General features: G+C 37.4%; 2 protein-coding genes across 3 annotated transcripts; both read left to right on the top strand.

The window, feature by feature from the left end:
- The first annotated feature begins 520 nt into the window (after positions 1-520).
- On the top strand, positions 521-17,990 carry LOC143741277 (elongation factor 1-delta-like). 2 transcript variants are annotated; one of them, XM_077233701.1, is made up of 8 exons: positions 521-607; positions 5,475-5,589; positions 6,650-6,721; positions 8,446-8,517; positions 10,433-10,517; positions 12,021-12,301; positions 16,633-16,827; positions 17,873-17,990. In XM_077233701.1, exons 2-8 carry the CDS (start codon positions 5,476-5,478, stop codon positions 17,909-17,911), a joined length of 858 nt encoding a protein of 285 aa, XP_077089816.1. In that variant the 5' UTR covers positions 521-607; position 5,475; the 3' UTR covers positions 17,912-17,990. The 2 variants fall into 2 exon arrangements, with proteins under 2 accessions (XP_077089816.1, XP_077089817.1); XM_077233702.1 differs by lacking the exon at positions 8,446-8,517.
- Positions 1,692-4,777, top strand: LOC143741275 (uncharacterized). Its single transcript, XM_077233699.1, has 2 exons — positions 1,692-1,744; positions 3,715-4,777. Exon 2 carries the CDS (start codon positions 3,718-3,720, stop codon positions 4,642-4,644), a length of 927 nt encoding a protein of 308 aa, XP_077089814.1. The 5' UTR covers positions 1,692-1,744; positions 3,715-3,717; the 3' UTR covers positions 4,645-4,777.
- Positions 17,991-19,515: the final 1,525 nt, after the last annotated feature.

A 19,515-nucleotide genomic window follows, 5' to 3' on the forward strand; every position in this document is an offset into this window, starting at 1 on the left:
ATAAAACATCAGATCTAGGTATCATTTTGGATACAAGGATATAATTATTATTAGTATTAAATTGTACAGAATTAATCGAGACTTATTTTTGTTTATATAAAATGTCGTTAAGAATTATATTATAGTTTAAATTTAAAAACAATTATGTACCAGTTCTTTCACTCTTGTTTCCACAAAAGGAGCAGATCACTGATCTATATAATGATTATAAAATGATAGTCATTCTATGTGGAGAAGATACAGTATTTCCTCAGAAATGGGCCTTTCCCATCATTTGATGGCGTCATGTACGCAGTCGCGCTGGGAAACAGTGAGGAATGTACCATGTGGTAAAATGTCATAACGAACTATATTTTAAAAAGCCTTCTACCCAACTATTGTATTATATGTCTATAAGTATACAGAAATAAAAACGTATCTATTGATTACAAATACACGTAAGCTTCATTGGAGTAATGTTTATCAGTTTTATGGGTGTTTTGTGGTAATGGTCTCCCCCACTCGTGAGCACGAATGGTTCGCTCGAGTCGCGCTCGCTCCTTCTGTTCCGTGAGCGCGCAGCGAGCAGCAGCGATTCATTCATACAGCACTAACTAAAGCGTTTAAAGTGAGTATATGTTTAAAAAATGATGGTGTTTATGTTCTTTTGTTGTATTTCTTTGTTTAAATGATTGAATACTGCTGTCCTGTAAATGTACGGGGTGTTCAAAAGCCGGTTACACGGCATTCATCTGTTTATTTATTCATGTAAGAATAATCAATATGATTGTTACCTGATAGAAAGCTCGTGCTGATGTTAAATTCACTGTCATAATGAAAGTCCGTTTAATCTTCTATAAATATCTAGTGTTTTGGTTTTCATGGGCCTGACACCCCCATGTGCAGGAAGTCCAGACAGATTATCTTGAATAATGACGCATCTCATGTTTAATCTGATGATCTCTTGGTAAACCAAGGATTTCTACAGATTTTATGATTTAATGATCTCTAGATATCACCTTTTTCTTTTTGAACCAACGAAATGAGTCATTAGGCTTTAATGAGAAAATCCACATTAGTCCATTTCCCCTAATATCAGGTTCAGATCTTGACAGTCATGGTCACCATAAACTAAACTGTTCTCTAATGTAAAATCATGGTAATCTGTATTAACATTGAATCCTTAAAACATACTAGTATCTATTTTCTTCATACTAGTTCTTATTTTTTAGATTCTCCCTCCCAACTATTCTTTCACAATCTGCGCCTGATGAATCTTGACATTATCATCCTGAAATATGACCATGATGTGTCTTCCTTCATGGTTGTTTAAGAAATGAAAAGCTAATATACATATAACATGATAGAAACAATAATCATAGAAATAATTATCCAATCATAGACACTTAAGCATTTGCATATTTAAATCCAAACAATGACCTTTTATTTGGTCAGTCCAGTCATTCTATACTAACAAAGTAGTACAAGAAATATACTCTTATTCACACTGTACCATGTATTTGGACATATACTATAGTAATCATTCAGTACCACTGTACATAATATATCAAAGTGATCTGATCTTTCATCTGATTCCATCACATACAGAGCTTCTGTGTAAGGGCATGTAGGATTGAAGTCCTCTTGTGAAATTCAATATAGATATACTTTTCTCATTATGGTTTATTACTTGCCTCTGTCTGGATGAGAAGAACGAGTTCAGCGACATACTGTTTTGTTTGGTCGCTTTTCCTGTTTGCTGAAGGTGAGTTTGGACAAACTGTCTCCCATCAGCATGCTGGATGTGGGATTTGGCTCATATTATTTGTCCCATGATGGATTTGAGTGGGTGTTTTGGCCATTTTTATAAATACGATTGTCCTTTCTTTGAGTTTCCTTCTTTTTATTCATTTTCAGCTTGACTTCATTGTAAAGCTCAGTGTTTAAATCTAATGCAACCATAATTGTGTGTGTGTGTGTGTGTGTGTGTGTGTGTGTGTGTGTGTGTGTGTGTGTGTGTGTGTGTGTGTGTGTGTGTGTGTGTGTGTGTGTGTGTGTGTGTGTGTGTGTGTGTGTCTTTTGTTCTGTCTTTAAAACTGAAGTGTGTAATTTTTGCTGTACCAAATCAAATAGTAAAAAAAAAATCCAATCCAAACCAGTTTCTCAAACACTTTTTTTTTTTCAATTTAAATTTGTGTTGTGTGCTAGTAATAGTAACCATTGGATTTGTACTACTACTTTTGTTGCATGACCTTAAAGAAACATAGGTTATGTTTGCTAATTTGCTCTCAAACTAAGGCCCTTTTTACACAGGTATTAAAATGCATTTTGGTCGATCGGGTCACAAGTGGACGATTTTAAATAAAGGTGTAAATGGGGTCTAAAACGTTTTAAGCTTGTCGACCACTTCCCGAGGTAGTCGAAAACGCACAAGCCACAAAAGACGCCTACTGACTGAAACATTATGGGAAGCGCACTAGCCAGGCGGGATTTAATCGTTGTCGGCTGAAGACCCAAGTTTGGTTTGAAGATAAAAAACGTACCAAACACAATGTTCTCTCATCGTTCCTGATTTTTAACACACACTCTCAGTGTTCGGCTGGTCTCGAGGGTGTCAGTGCAGAAACTAAAGCTGCTGCTCTCCGTATGTTTTCCTGTCATTTCCAGTCAGTCCTTCCAGAAAAATGCGGAGTTTTTTTGTGATTGTTGTGGGCAAAAATCCTTGATTATGCGACACGTTTTCTTAAAAAATGCAATGGAATATGCGGGATATTTATGCAATTTTATGCGATGATCTGCAAAAACTGCGGTTTGATGAAAAAGAGAAAAAAAAGTGATTCCCCCAACACCCTGTTCTCACTAGGCAACTACCTTAATGTAAAGAGTCATTTCTTATTACTTCCTATGATAAGCAAGCATACTACATCAAAGAAAGTGCTGGAATATTTAAGTTCTCATCTTGTTTTATTTCAGACCTTAATAAACACACGGCTCAAACTTACAAAACATTGATGAGTCAAACAAGTTCGGTAGCTTTACAAAAGGAATATGCTACAACTTCTGTAAAAATGAATAAATAAAATATAAAAAAATAAAATGTGTGCTTCGTGTTTTACAGCTTTTCGATGATGTTCACATCGCGTAATTACGTCACTTCATAACGTTGCCATGGCAACAGGGGAAAATTGATGCTCTTGTGTGAAGTGAATGAAACATTTTTCAACTTTCTGCTAAGATATATGTGACTTTTTTGCAACGAAAATGCGGGGATTATGAAATCATGCAAGCCCCGCATAAATATACAGACTTTGGCTGATTATGCATTGAATTATGCGATCGCGTTTTTATGGAGGGACTGTCCAGTGTGTTTATGTGTAAATTGCACAATTTTGTTTTGTCCATTAGATGGAAAGATCTGAAAAAGCCCATATATTTACCCGCCCATAGACGCTCCACTTCAGGACAGAAGTGGTTGAAAGTGGACAAAAGAAACGGATTAAAACATCAGGTTTAAACGGGAATTATGTCTCGCTCGTCCACTTGTGATCCGATCAACCAAAACGCATCTTAACACCAGGTGTAAACAAGCCCTAAAAACAGATTTGCACAATTTACACACTTCATGTTTAACGTTAACCTATTGCTGTGTAATTAATTCTCCAGTTCCCTGTCACTCTCCTTTTCCTCTTTTTCATTTATTTATCAATCCTCTTCCTCTATATTTCTGGACACAAGAAAATGCGCAACAGAAGCCGCCGAAATTCTTCTTTGAATCAGTCGGGATCTTCCGAACGCCAGCCGAACGGTGCCGAGGGGTGGTTGTCCAGCGCGGCTCTCGAGGGTTTGAGATCGGAGAGTTCGTCGGTCTGGTTCAACCGCGGCGCGTACGAGAGAGCGGAGAGCCTTTACTACGTACGACTCTTGCAGGAGCAAAATGGCACGACTTCTCCTGCGAGCTTTTCCAATTCGACACGAAAGCCGGAAACCTGTGGCCATCGAGGCCAAGAGGCTTGTCATCATGTCGTTCAAGACGTGTGGGTCAACAAACCCAACTTTGACCAAGCCGAGAGCAAGTTTGTGGGCCGGTTTCCCAATCAACCAAGATCTCTCAAACTACAACCCAACTGCCAAACGCCCAGCGACGAGGGCTACCAATCACAAACCCCGACTCCGCCCACACCTGCTTCAAAGCCAATCAACGGCCTTCCTTGCCTGACTCCACCCCCAATGGGGGTGTGGCTACAGAAACCTCTTTTCGATAGAGCCGAGGCGTCTTTCTATCAGAACCTGTACAGCCGCAACTCGCCACCGAAAACCAGTAGCGATGAATCGAGCTCAAAGCGGCGAAATAACGCAGAAAAAAAGCCTGTGGTTTGCGATCGCCGGGATTCTGATGTTGTAAGAACCAAGCAAGGAGCAGCGATGTGTTATTTCTTGCATGCCGACAGCGAGAGGGTGTGGCTTGATCGTGGTCGCTATGTGGAGGCGGAGACTCGTTTCTATGAAGGAGCTGCGGCGACATCCCTCAAAACATCTGTAAACCATTCTAGCCGGAAGCAGAAGTATGACTCTCTTCTCCAGAAAGATTGCACACACTTTCCTCGCACATTTGAGTTAGTTCACTCCCTCATGTCGCTCCAAACCTGCATTACTTATGTTTCTTGAACATCCTACAAATCATTTATTTCGTGTTCCCTGGAGGAAAGGAAGTCGTACAGGTTTGGAACGACATGCGGGGCAGTAATCCATGACAGAATTTACTATTTTTGTTAAACGATCCCTTTTAAGCAATGTTTTACTCTCAGGTAACATCAATCTCTACCATTTTATTCACATGCAATATGTTTACAACCTTTTCTACTTCTTTTGTCCATCTTCTTCATTGCATTTTTTTCTTTCTTTGATCTCTTTACACATTCATTCTTGTTGCGTTTTGTCCGTTGTGTTGGCTTGAAAGATTAATTTGTCTGAGTTCAGTTTTGTATTCATTTAGTTTTTTTTTCATTTGTTCTGTTGATGTCATTTTTGCATGGTTGCATTGCATTAACATTTAATATTATTAGTATTATGTCCATATACTAGTTTTGGGGTTCGTTTTCATTTTCCATTTTCATTTTATTCTTTTAGTAAGTTTGTTGTTTCATTTTTATTAAGTTTTAGTTATTTCAGGACATCTAGTTAAACTAAAGGAAAATATTGCATTTGGATTTATTTAATAAATCGCTTTATAATTTAATAATTTCTTATTATGTTCATAATTCTTAGTACATTTTTGGGGTGGATGAACTTGTTACATTGATTGTAAAAAATAATATCATCTGATTGAAATATTTAAATAAAAACTAGTCCTGAGGTGTGTACCACACAGTTGATCTCAAACATCCTTTCATCTTCATCAAGGCCAAATATATAGAAAATCAAATGTTCATCTCGTTAACACTGATCATTTACTGTATTTAGTTGGGTTGTTACAGGTTTTGTGTGTGTTTGTGCAGGATGACTGCAGCGGACTGTTTGGCGCAGGAGAGGATCTGGTTCGATAAGCCGCGTTACGATGAAGCAGAACGACGGTTTTACGAGCAGATGAACGGACCTACACAGCACAAACAGGTTATAAAATCCAGAGACGTCTCACATGTGACCCTGGATCACAAAACCATGTCACATGTCGCACAGGTATATTTGTAGCAATAGCCAACAATACATTGCATGGGTCAAAATTATCGATTTTCTTTTATGCCAAAAATCATTAGGATATTAAGTAAAGATCATGTTCCATGAAGATATTTAGTAAATTTCCTACCGTAAATATATAAAAATATATATATTTTTATGAGTGGATGCAGCAAAATCGTGAACATTAATAGACAATTTTAAAGGTGATTTTCTCAATGTTTCGAATTTTTTTTGCACCCTCAGATTCCAAATTTTCAAACAGTCCTATTCTAATAAACCATACATCAATGGAAAGCTTATTTATTCAGCTTTCATATGATCTATAAATCAAAAAAAAAAAAAAATGACTGGTATTGTGGTCCAGGGTCACCATTAACATGATCAACTTGTACTATTGCATCAGAATGCACATTTTTTTGAAACGCAAATCACTTTATAGAGCAATATTTATTTGGAATCGACTCTCTGTCTCATCACGCAGAATTCAGAACAAATATAAATTTAAGAGGACAGTAACCCAGGAATTGCTGCAAATGACCTCGTGAAAGCTGGAAATTGTTATGTTATTTTACATGGTAATATTTTGCATGTAATTGCAATGTTTGAATTCTTTTTGATTGTAATTTGTGTTGTTATTGCTTTGCATAATTTTATGCTGTGAATATTTTAAAGAGGACCCCAGGAAGATTAGCTGCCATTAAATGGGCCGCTAATGAGGATCCTAATAAAAATAAAAATGAAAATAAATGCACAGAAAAGTATGCTTATACTACTATTCCACATGATATTTTAGAAAAATAGTTGGCAATGAGTCCATTCCAAATTTACGTTTAATTAATTTTATGCATTTGGCAGATGCTTTTATCTAAAGATTCATTCATTCCCAGGGAACTGAACCCATGACCTTACCGTTGCTAGCACTGCTTCACTGTTTAAGCTACAGAAACACTTGCTCTATACCAGCACACACTGTTGTTTCTCTCTCTCGTCTCAGGACACAGGAGCTAACAGTATTCTTCAGGACATCGCTAGAGCACGAGAAAACATCCAGAAATCTCTCGCTGGGGTGAGTTGAACCAAACCCTATGATTACTCTAAGAGGGGTACAAACAAGCTCTTTTCTAGGGCTGCACAATTTGGGACGGGGGAATCAAATTGCGAGATATATCACAATTTTTATCAGGAAAAAATAAATATATTGCTCTCCTGATAATAATTGCGATTGCAATTAATTATACAAATACATAATATATATATATATATATACAGTGCTGCTTGAAAGTTTGTGAACCCCTTGCAGAATTTAAACAAAATAATAGGGATCATACAAAATGCAAGTAATTTTTATTTATTTATTACTGTCCTGAATAACATATTTTACATAAAAGATATTTACATATAGTCCACAAGACAAAAAATAGCTGAATTTATATGAAAAAGACCCTGTTCAAGTGCATTTTGCATGATCCCTCTTATTTTATTAGAATTATTCACATTTTCACAGATTCTGCAAGGGGTTCACAAACTTTTAAGCAGCATTGTGTGTGTGTATATATATATATAAAAATACACACACACCATTGAGCTTTTATTTTGGAACAAATTGCTCCATTCATTCATTCATTCATGAAAAAAGGGTCATGAAACCCTAAAACAATTTTTTTTGAGATTTTAACGTGTACAGGTTTCACATCAATGAAAACAACAAAAGCAATCATAAGGTTTTTTTATTATTAAGGGAAAAGTGGTTACTTTTCCTTTTTTTGAACCATTTTATTCTTCCAGTTTAAAAAGCGAAGTTGAACCAACGTCATGAAAAGTGAGGTTTATATGCTAATTCTGTGTGGATTAACTCTAATTCTAATGGCTGGAGAGTATGCGTCTGCGTCATCATATTCTGAGCTTTTCTCTGCATTATTCATGAGAATGAACTCTTTCAATCGAATCAATCACTGCGCTGTATTAGGCGGTATGAGTTTTATTACAGTGGAGAAGTCAAATGTCACGAAAGACCGTCTCAGCGCTGTTCAGATTTGAGTTCTTCAGTGTCGTAAGTGTTTGTTTCCTCAGTACAATAAAACAAATGACACTTTCATGTTTCAGTTTATATGCAGTTTTATCTCGATTAATTGTGCAGTTCTATTCTGTTCCGAAACATTAGTGAGCTGTCTGAGAAGGAAATGTGATTATGTTTTATATTATGATTATCCTTTGGTCATGAGCATGTCTCTGATATGGTGTCTATGTAGGCGGCTCACTAGGTTTGAGAACGAAGCCCCAGATCTTTTTCTTTAAATTCCCCTTGTAGTCAACAATTGTATCCCTTAAAACTCATATTTGATCACCAAAATGACATATTTAAATGTTTTTTCCGTGAAAAAAAAATCATCATGCCTTAAAATAGCTTGAATGTAACTCGACACCCTCATTTAGTATGTGCGGTTCTATGAATATGCAAATGAGCTCCGCCTCCACTCACTCACTCACTCAGAGATCCACTCGTTGACGATCACACGTTGATCTGATTGGTTACAAGGTAGTTTGTGACGTCAGAAACACCAGCGATTTCAAAGCGTGTTTTTGAGACTGTCTTTGGTTCACTGCAGTTTTAAGCAGAAAATACTCAGCAATGCTGTCGACTTATGAATTTACACATGGTTTGTCTTAAAACATATTAAAAACATCACATAGACATATAAACAGCATTAAAAGCTGGATTTTCACCACAGGAGGACTTTAAATCATCTGTTGACTTCCTTCATCTGTACTTAAAAATGATCTCTCCTGTAGCTGAAGACAACCTTGCAGCCGAGTAGAGGCCCCGCCCCTAAAATATCAAACCCCTCCCACCGCTCCTCTCCTGTAAGTGTGTGTGTGTGTGTGAAAGCCATCAGCTAGAAACACACACCAAAGCAGCTCACGTCAAAGTCGAAGCGTGTGCATGCTCGCATGCATGTTGTTTTAGGAAGTTTCAGAAGACTGTTATGCATGCATTCCTGTGTGGATTTATTGTCATGTTTCGTGTGTATTTTGCTGTGGAAGGTTTGATTTTGCTGAGAGCAAACACTTGTACACTTGCATCTTTGTTGTGAGGTTTGTATTAGTGTTATTTTAGTATCGTTGAGATGGTTTTAGTTAACTATAAAGTCAAAGTCAAAATTTATTTATATAGCACCATTTATACAGACAGGCTGTCCAATGTGCTATAGGCAATATAATACAACACAACAGACAGAGAAAGAGAAATTTAAAAGCAAATTACATGTTATTAAAAGCAATTGAATAAAAGTCTGACAAGTCAGATGCAGAACGAACATGAATAGGCAAGCTATTCCATAATGTCGGGCCCGCAATGGCAAAGGCACGATGACCTCTGTGTTTCAACCTGTACCGTGGTATAGATAAAAGTTTCTGTGTGCCTGACCTAAGAACTCTGGTAGGGTTGTATTGCTCTAAGAGCTCAGATAGATAGAGGGGAGCAAGGTTATTTAGGCACTTATAGACAAATAAAATAATTTTAAAATCAACCCTAAAACGAACCGGCAACCTTTGGAGGGATGCTAGAATCGGGGTAATATGTTCCCGTTTGCGAATGCCTTTTAAAAGTCTCGCTGCTGCATTTTGGACTATTTGAAGACGTATTAGAGTAGTTGAATTTATTCCATAATATAAAGAATTACAATAGTCCAGTCGAGATGACAGAAAAGCATGCATCACCCTTTCAAAAGCTTGGGGACATAGAAAAAGGCTTAACTTTAGTCAGCATACGTAAATGGAAAAAACATCTGACAACAGAATTTACTTGCTTATCCAGTTTCAAGGAGCTATCTAATGAAACGCCAAGATTTTTCACACAGGTATTTACTGGCAAAGAAAGCGAGGTGATTAAAACTACTTTTTGAAGGACCAAAGAGTAAAAGTTCTGTTTTATTTTCATTTAATTTGAGGAAGTTTGCAGACATCCACTTCTTTATTTCATCTAGACACGCCATAAGGTGCTCGAGTGAATTTTTTCCTGCCCGTTTAATAGGAACATAAATCTGAATGTCGTCTGCATAGCAGACTGCATATAACTATAACCCTGGTTTGTATGTTATTCCAGGCTGTACTGTATGTATGTATTTGCTCTGAAATTAACTATAAGACAGTGTATCGTTATTGTTTTAGTCTTTTTTTTTTTTTCAGTGAGAACCATCATTTTAACCAAACAGAATTTAAAAATGTATCATGCAAGGATTAAATTAAAATAATCATTAAATGAGTATTGGAAAAGTATGTGTATACACACAAATGCAGAGTTCAGAGTCTGAGTTAATGAAAAGCAAATAATTAATTAATGTGTAAAATTAAAATAAATAATAAACAAAAAGTATTACACTAAAAATTCGTGTTAACCATTAACCGACATCAGAGAACCGCGGACATGCAAATGATTAACAACATCAAAGGGGTTTGGAAACATGATTGAGATTCTTAATCAAATTGAAGTTTCCAACTTCAACTGTAAAATAAGTTCTGACAAAATGTTGCAAAATTCATTTTGTTTTTGTGAAACATGTTGACTGTATTTGTGCGTTCTGTTAGTAGTGTTTGTGTAATTGTATCTAGAACACTGAACAGTGGTGTATCAGAGCAGGGGCTGATGGGAACTGTAATGTGACGTGTGTGTGTGTGTGTGTGTGTGTGTGTGTGTGTGTGTGTGTGTGTGTGTGTGTGTGTGTGTGTGTGTGTGTGTGTGTGTGTGTGTGTGTGTGTGTGTGTGTGTGTGTGTGTGTAGAGTGGCGGAGGCAGCGCTGCTGATTACGGGGAGCTCGCAGCACGCATGAAGAACCTGGAACTCGAGAACCAGAGTCTACACACAGGTTTGTGTGTTCACATGTTGTTATAGAGATTGCATTTTGGATGGAATTTAACAATCCTAATTCCAATTTTGGTTCCTTCATGGTTCCATTTTTGTAACTTTTTTGAATGAATGGACAGATTGGAAAAGTATTCAGTATTCTCAAATTAACAAATCAGTACATTTCGATTTCAGCAGAACAATAACAAATTAAATTTGTAAACAAATAAATTGGTTTCATTTTTAGTAATTTTACTATATCCTTTTGTCAAGTTTTTGTTCTTTTTTGTTCTACTATTTAGGTTTTATTTTATTTCAGTTTGCATACAGTTATTTTAGTATTATTTAGTTTATATACATTTTTGAATTGGCTTTTATTTTTATGTTTTTATGTTTTAATTTTATTTTAAATTTAAATTTTTTTACTGTCCTTTTGTCATTTTCTTGTCAGTTTTTCTTCTTTTTTAAAAAATTACTTTTTAGGTTTCATTTTAACTAAGTTTGCATCTAGTGTTATTATGCTATTATTTATTAAATATTATATTATTTATAAATTATTTGCATTAGCTTTTATTTTTATATTTAAATTTTAGCTTAATTATTTAGTAATTTTACAGTGCTTTTGTCATTTTTATTCATTTTTGCTCTTTTAGAACATTACTATTTAAATTTAAATTTCAGTTTGCATGCAGTGCTATTTTAGTATTATTTATATATATATATTATAATATAGAGCAATATATTATTAATATTTATTTTATTTTTATTTTTTAAATATTACTATTTACCAGTATGTTTAATTTGTTCTTTTTCAACTTTTATTTATTTCCAGTTAATAATTGAAGTCCTCAAACTTATTTCAGTTAGTTTGTTTTTTATCTAATAATAATAATAAGTGCTGGACAAGGATTAATCGCATCCAAAATAATAGTTTGTGTTTACATAATATACTGTATGTGTGTGTACTGTGTATAATTATTTTGTATATAAAAATACACACATATGCATGTATATATTTAAGAAATATTTGCATATGTATATACTGTATTTATATAATATATAAATCGAAATATTCTATACATAAATAACACATTTTTCTTAAATATATACATGCATATGTGTGTATATATACAAAATAATTATACACAGTACACACACATATATTATATAAACACAAACTTTTATTTTGGATGCGATTAATCACAATAAATTGTTGTACAGCACTCATTTTATTTCAGCTTTTTAATAGTTTTAGTCAACAATAATGACCCTGTTTGAATGCAGAATTGCTGTCTTTATCTCTCCTAATCCCATGCATTTGGTCGTAGCAAACCTTATATAAAATTTAAAAAAGAAAGTCCTGAGATGAACAAATAACACCAGCACATTCATCATTCAAACTGAACAACAGTGATGTCAAAATGTTTGCATTAAAGCAGCATTTTACATTACACTACACTTCTGCAAGCACTGGTACTTCCTTTAAGAAACGCAGATCTGATTGCTGTCGTTCTGTGTGTGTCAGTGGTGGAGGATCTGCGTTGTGCTCTCGGTAAGATGGAGAGTCGAGTGTCTGCGCTGGAGAAGCGTTCATCGGTACCGACCGTTAACGGGACCGGCCCCCAGAAAGCCCCGTCTGCTCCGGTGAAAGAAGAGGAGGATGACATCGACCTGTTCGGCAGCGATGAAGAGGTGGACGAGGAGGCCGAGAGACTGAAAGAGCAGCGGCTGCAAGAATATGCCGCGAAAAAGGCCAAAAAGCCCGTCCTCATCGCAAAATCATCCATCCTGTTAGACGTCAAACCTGTAAGTGTTTTTGCTGAAGCCTATCAGGCTGATGTTTTGGGGACGGCGATAGGATCCAAATAACACCTTGCAGGAATGGTATCATTGCTATTCTTATAATGGCATCATGATATTATTGACTTTTAGTTCTATACAAAATTTTAAAAAATTAAAAAATGAGTGATACATGACCTGAACATGTTCTTGACAGAATACTGAACACCTTATATAGCAACCATATAGAAACAACCTCGAAAATACATAGCAATATCGTAGCAACGCCTTAACTACCACCAAGAACACAATAGAAACCAGTGTTATTTCAGTATTATTTATTTCTTCATTTTCAGTTTTCTTTTTTACGTTTAGTATGTTTTAGTAAATATTGGTTTTTGTTTTTCAAAATATTTCTAAATAGCGTCAATTTATTTTTGTTTTTAATTTTTAGCTAAATTAGTACTTCAAGTTAGAAATTATTTCAGGTATTTCTAATTTTCGTTTAACCTTCAGATTTCAGTTACTGAAAATAATTTAATATTTAATTTGTTAACAATAACAATACTAATAGCAACTAACCCAGCAACCTTCCAGAACACCCTAACAACTACCTAGTAGCCACACAGAGCAACCCAGTCATTATCTAGAACCTTCTAGCAACGCCCTAACAGCCACACAGTGCAACCTAGCAACTGCCTAGCAACCCTACAGAAGAACCCAGCAGTTATCTAGATCTCTCTAGCAATGCCCTAACAACCACCCAGAACACCCTAGCAACCATCCAGAACAACCCAGGAGTTATTTAGAACCCTCTAGCAACACCCTAACAACCACACAGAACACCCTAGTGAACATCTTGCAACGTCCTTGCAACTACCCTGAACACTATTGCAACCTCTTAGCAACCACGTAGAACACCCTAGTAACACTAACCCCTAACCCCACCCTCCAACCTAACCTTAACCAATGAAATCAGCTGCAGGGCGGAATCACGCCTGTAATGTAGTTGCTAGGGTATTCTGGGTAGTTGCTACGGTTTCTGAGTGGTTGCTATGTGTTTGGCGTGAAATGATTTTACTTGTTTGTTTGTTTTTTCAAACCAGTTCAGCTGATTTCTTTGGTTAAGGTTAGGTGAAGGGTTTGGGATTAGTGTTTGGTTTAATCCGTATTGTGATTGACATGACCAATGAAATCTTTAGAATCGGCTGAGGGGCGGAGTTAACTTTTCCGCTTAAAGGGATAGTTCACCCAAAAATGAAAATTCTGTCAGTATTTACTCACCCTCATGTTGTTTTAACCCCGTAAGACCTTTGTTCATCTTCAGAACACAAATTAAGATATTTTTGATTAAATCTGAGAGCTGGATCACTCCTGCATGGGCTTCTAAGGGATTGACACTTGTTCCCCGAAAAGTCATTAAAGGGTCACTCCACCCATTTGCATTAAGATTTCTATTGTTAGAAATCCAGTCATACTATTGAATGGTCGTGCAACACTCTTTCATTTTCCCCTCAGACGAGAGAAATCCTCTATTTACCTTTTTCACTTCCTCCTACAATGACGCAAAAATCGTCATTTTACTTCATTGTAGGAGGAAGTGTAAAAGGGGGGGATTTCTGTGAAGACTACAAGCACTAGTTCCCACCCTTTCAAACCGCCCATAGGGGGTTGGACCTAATGCGCTAACAGACCAGTGCCAGTAGTCAGTGCCAGTGCGTTTGATTTCACCCTGAGAAACTTTTTGAAAATATGGACGAAGGTACTGAATACACAGGCGGATGCATCATGGAGGATCTGGATTTTGACGAAGTTATGGTAGAAACGGATGTTCGTGGCTACCTTTATGAGCCACAGTATAGCGACGAGCAGCGGAGGGCTATGGAGGAACCGGAGGCGGCTGAAGCTGCTGTCACCACAGGCGATGCAGACGATCTGCCTGCCGCGGACGAGGAGCCCGCAATGGCTCGAGCTGGGGAAGATTGGTGGTGCCGTGCTCTCACTGTGCACCAATGGACACAGAACAAGAGTCTGTCTGCTGCCGAGAATTCCAGCGGTGCTACGGAATTGGAGGATGACACGGACGTGTTTGTTGTTGCTCACCCGAGTTTCACACCCCATATGGATAGCGGCGTCCTGGAGACCTACTTTAGAATATAAGGTCAACTGGCAACGTCAGCCAAAGCCTACAGGGTCAAATGGTCGTCTTTCTGTAAAGTAAGTTTATTTTCATTTTGTTAACACGCTAACGTGGCAGGTTCATTGCAGTTAATATCTTGCAGTTAAGCTAGCTTCTGTAGTGGGAGTGGTCTCCTGAGCTGAGCATTGCAATGCACTATGGGGATTGTTGTCTACAATCCACAAGCACTAAAAAGTCATTTTCTGCCTTTAACGGCCAAGAAGGTCCCAAATTAGAAATTTATGATACTATTCTACTACATATATGACCCACTTTCAATACATTGTTAAAATAGTCCAAGTGACTACAGTGGCTCAATCTTAAATTAATCTTAATCTCAATCTTTAGCGACGAGAATACTTTTTGTGCGCAAAAACAAACAAAAATAACGACTTTATTTCAACTATTCATTTCCTTCTCTGTGGGCCTCGAGTCAGTTAACTTAGTGTGATAGCGTAGAGCTACGTCACTCATAGGCTCACTATTGGCTGACGCTGGTCATGTGTGTGATGCGTGTGGCGTACAACAACAGAAGCTTACGCTGTTACACTAGTGAACTCACTCGAGGCCCACAGAGAAGGAAATCAATAGTTGAAATAAAGTCGTTATTTTTGTTTGTTTTTGCGCACAAAAAGTATTCTCGTCGCTTGATAAACTTAAGATTGAGCCACTGTAGTCATTTGGACTATTTTTAAGATGTCTTTAATAACTTTTCGGGGCTGGCAAGTTTCAATCCCTGAAGCAGCCTTTGGAGGAGTGATCCAGCTCTCAGATTTAATCACAAATATCTTAATTCGTGTTCCGAAGATGAACGAAGGTCTTACGGGGTTGAACAACATGAGGGAGAGTAAATACTGACAGAATTTACATTTTTGGGTGAACTATCCCTTTAACTTGTTTGGGGGGGAAATTACACGCATGACAATCTATGTGTTTGTCCAATCGACTACATGACCATAAAATCACTCACACTTTCAAACCAACATCAAAGTTTGTTTTAAACTATATTTTTGTCTCAAACGATGGGTTTCACTCTCATGCTGTCGTCCTTGTGTTCACATTCATGTCACCTTTATTTAAATAGTGCTTTTTACAAATACAGATTGTTTCAAAGCAGATTTACAGAGATAACAGGAAAATAATGCAACAAAGTTTGCTTCCTGTAGAAAATAGCATCATAGTCAGCTTTATGACAGTTCAGTGATGTTTGTTGTAAAAAAGTTATTAATTTAGTTATATATACAGCCGTGATGTCATCATCCAGCTCAGTTCAGTTCTCATTATAATGATTTCAGACTGATTAATTAATCAAGTTTACACTCTGGCATGTTTGTTTGTTTGTTTTCTTTTTGTTTTGGATGTATTAAGATGTAAATTCTGTATACAATATTGTACACTACTAAAGTTTGTAGGATGAAAAAATATGTATATATATATATGTTAGGGGTGTTACGATACACGTGGCTTTCGGTTCAATTCGCATTACAAACCAAACGATTCAGTGCGACCAAAATGGCAAACGTAATGAAAGCGAAACGAAACTGCACTACTCATTATTTCCGCGCTTCACGGACCGCTGCGAGATCTAGTGAGAAACATTAAAATGTCTCTGTTATTCACGGATCAAACAGTGCTGACGTGGAAACCAGGAGAAACATTGTTCCATGAATGAACTAGTTATAGGTTTTAAGTCCACAGATCAGCAACTTTCACCATGAATTTACTGGAATAACACTCACTGTAACAATGGAAGTTTGGCAGAAATAGTAAAATGCTTTCAAGTACATCACACATCTTTTCCAGCACTTCAAAACTCAAATATTATCATATTTAAATGTTATATTTAATGTGATGACCAAAACATTATTTGTTCAACCTTCAAAAATTGTCCCCCATTATAAAACTTAAAGTTTCAAGGAAAAATTTGTTTTTTTTTTAAATAAATAATAATTTTTTAAAAATCAAGGAAATTTCTCTGGCATTTCTTTCTTTTTGCCATATCGAAAACGCACCGAACTGTGACACCACTGTGTCGTATCGAACCGAACCGTGAATTTTGTGAACCGTAACACCCCTAATATATATATATATATATATATATATATATATATATATATATATAATGGTGTCAATGCAGGCAGATCAATAATATTGTTGAATATTAAATTAAATGAAACAGTGGGACGATGAGACGGACATGAAGAAGCTGGAGGAGTGTGTGCGGTCGGTGCAGGTGGACGGGCTGCTGTGGGGAGCTTCCAAACTGGTTCCTGTGGGTTACGGCATCAAGAAACTGCAGATAAACTGTGTGGTGGAAGACGACAAGGTGGGAACAGACTTCCTAGAGGAGGAGATCACCAAGTTTGAGGACTACGTGAGTAACGTTCCCATCATAGACTGCATAAAACAATGAACGTAGTGTCCGTGACGTCACCCGTAGTGTTTCTGAAGAGCACTTTTGAAGCCCAAAGTGGGCGGAGCCGGCCGTCGCCATCTTGGCAGCGCGTCACTCCCGGATTAACGAAAATGGTCAGAGGCGGATTAGCTGAGGTGACGTGACGCTAACAGACAGCAGACAAACGGCTAGTAGTGACATCAGCGGCAATCCACCTGTCACTCAAGTGGCCACGCCCTTGATTATGCAGAACTTTAAGGCTAAATGTAATTTAGATGGATGACCCCCTCCATCTAAAATCACCCCCCTCACAGTCGTCATGAAGGGAAAAATTAGCTATATAGACCAAAACCACTTTTTGCACCAGGCTGTAAACATGTTTTATTCTGCTGTAAAGTTGCAACATGACATCATGACTTTGCGTAAACATACACGCCACTTTCAAGTCAAGTGGCGTGTTATCTATACGCATTTTGAGCTATCCGCGTGTATGTCCACGCCGAAATCTTTTGCGTGTATGTCTACGCCATTAAATGTCCGAGTGATTCCGCGTGTATGTGTACGCCGTTAAATGTCCGAGCGAAACGAAGCAAAATCTATATCTACATCTGTGGAGCGATCTTTTTTTTCCTAGGATGGTAGGAGAACACTCATAAATGGTATTAACCCCAGTGACGGGTAGGTTTAGGGACGGGGTTGGGGTAGGTCATATATCTATATATACATAATACAGTAATATAACGTTAAGTCAAAGGCGTTGATAAACACGCTGAAAAGCGATTATGCGTGTTGATAGCACGCCAAAAATGGAAATACGAATTGGCGTGTCATACATACGCCATTTCATGAGATCAGTCTGGGGATTGAGACTTTTTTGCAGCCGTTCTCTAGTGGCCAGTCGATGAACTGCAGTTTAAGTCACTTCAGTGTTAGATTCACGCTTGGTTCCCATGCGGACTGAAGCCGTTAGCGCACAGTTCAAGTGTCATGTAAAGCTTGATGTGTTTGTTTTTGTGTGTTACAGGTTCAGAGTGTGGATGTTGCGGCGTTCAACAAGATCTAACACACACTCACACACATGAAAACACTCACATCCTACTGCTGCTGGACGAATATCGGCTAATAAATGAGTTTGAAATGTATTTATCTTGGTCTCTGTCTTTCATTTTCCCCACATCTCGTTAAACATGTTTATTATGCAGTTGAGTATTAGAATCAACATTTGTGACAATTAAGAGCACTTAATGTGTTTGTGATCCTGAGTTCATGTGTGGTGATAGATAGGTAGATAGATAGATAGATAGATAGATAGATAGATAGATAGATAGATAGATAGATAGATAGATAGATAGATAGATAGATAGATAGATAGATAGATAGAACGATGGACAGATAGATAGATAGATAGATAGATAGATAGATAGATAGATAGATAGATAGATAGATAGATAGAATGACATAGATAGAATGACGGATAGATAGATAGAATGACAGATAGATAGATAGAATGACAGATAGATAGAATGACAGATAGATAGAATGACGATAGATAGATAGAATGACGGATAGATAGATAGAATGACGGATGGATAGATAGATAGAATGACCGATGGATAGATAGATAGTTAGAATGACGGATAGATAGATAGAATGACGGATAGATAGATGGATAGAATGACAGATAGATAGATAGAATGACGGATGGATAGATAGACTGACGGATAGATAGATAGAATGACGGGTAGATAGATAGATAGATAGATAGATAGATAGATAGATAGATAGATAGATAGATAGATAGATAGAATGACGGATAGATAGATAGAATGACAGATAGATAGATAGAATGACGGATGGATAGATAGAATGACGGATAGATAGATAGAATGACGGGTAGATAGATAGATAGATAGATAGATAGAGCGACGGATAGATGGATGGATCAATAGAACGATAGATGGATGGATGGATAGATAGAATGATAGATGGATAGAACGACGGATGGATGGATAGATACAGTATCTCACGAAAGTGAGTACACCCCTCAAATTTCAGCATTTTTACTATATCTATACCATGCTCGACTGTAGGCAAGACATGATGTTCTTGTTACTCCTGACACATGCTGGACACCATCTGAGCCACACAAGTTCATCTCACTCTCATCAGGCCACAGGACTGTACTCTCTTTAGGCCACAGGACTGTAGTATCATCAGGCCACAGGACTGTACTCTCTTTAGGCCACAGGACTGTAGTTTCATCAGGCCACAGGACTGTAGTATCATCAGGCCACAGGACTGTAGTCTCATCAGGCCACAGGACTATAGTGTCATCGGGCCACAGGACTGTACTCTCTTTAGGCCACAGGACTGTAGTCTTATCAGGCCACAGGACTGTAGTCTCATCAGGCCACAGGACTGTAGTCTCTTTAGGCCACAGGACTGTAGTCTTATCAGGCCACAGGACTGTAGTCTCATCAGGCCACAGGACTGTAGTATCATCAGGCCACAGGACTGTACTCTCTTTAGGCCACAGGACTGTAGTTTCATCAGGCCACAGGACTGTAGTATCATCAGGCCACAGGACTGTAGTCTCATCAGGCCACAGGACTATAGTGTCATCGGGCCACAGGACTGTACTCTCTTTAGGCCACAGGACTGTAGTCT

The sequence above is a fragment of the Siphateles boraxobius genome, unplaced genomic scaffold (assembly GCF_051911475.1).
Source record: "Siphateles boraxobius isolate OS27281-9 unplaced genomic scaffold, OSU_SipBor_1 183, whole genome shotgun sequence".
Taxonomy (NCBI): Eukaryota; Metazoa; Chordata; class Actinopteri; order Cypriniformes; family Leuciscidae; genus Siphateles; species Siphateles boraxobius.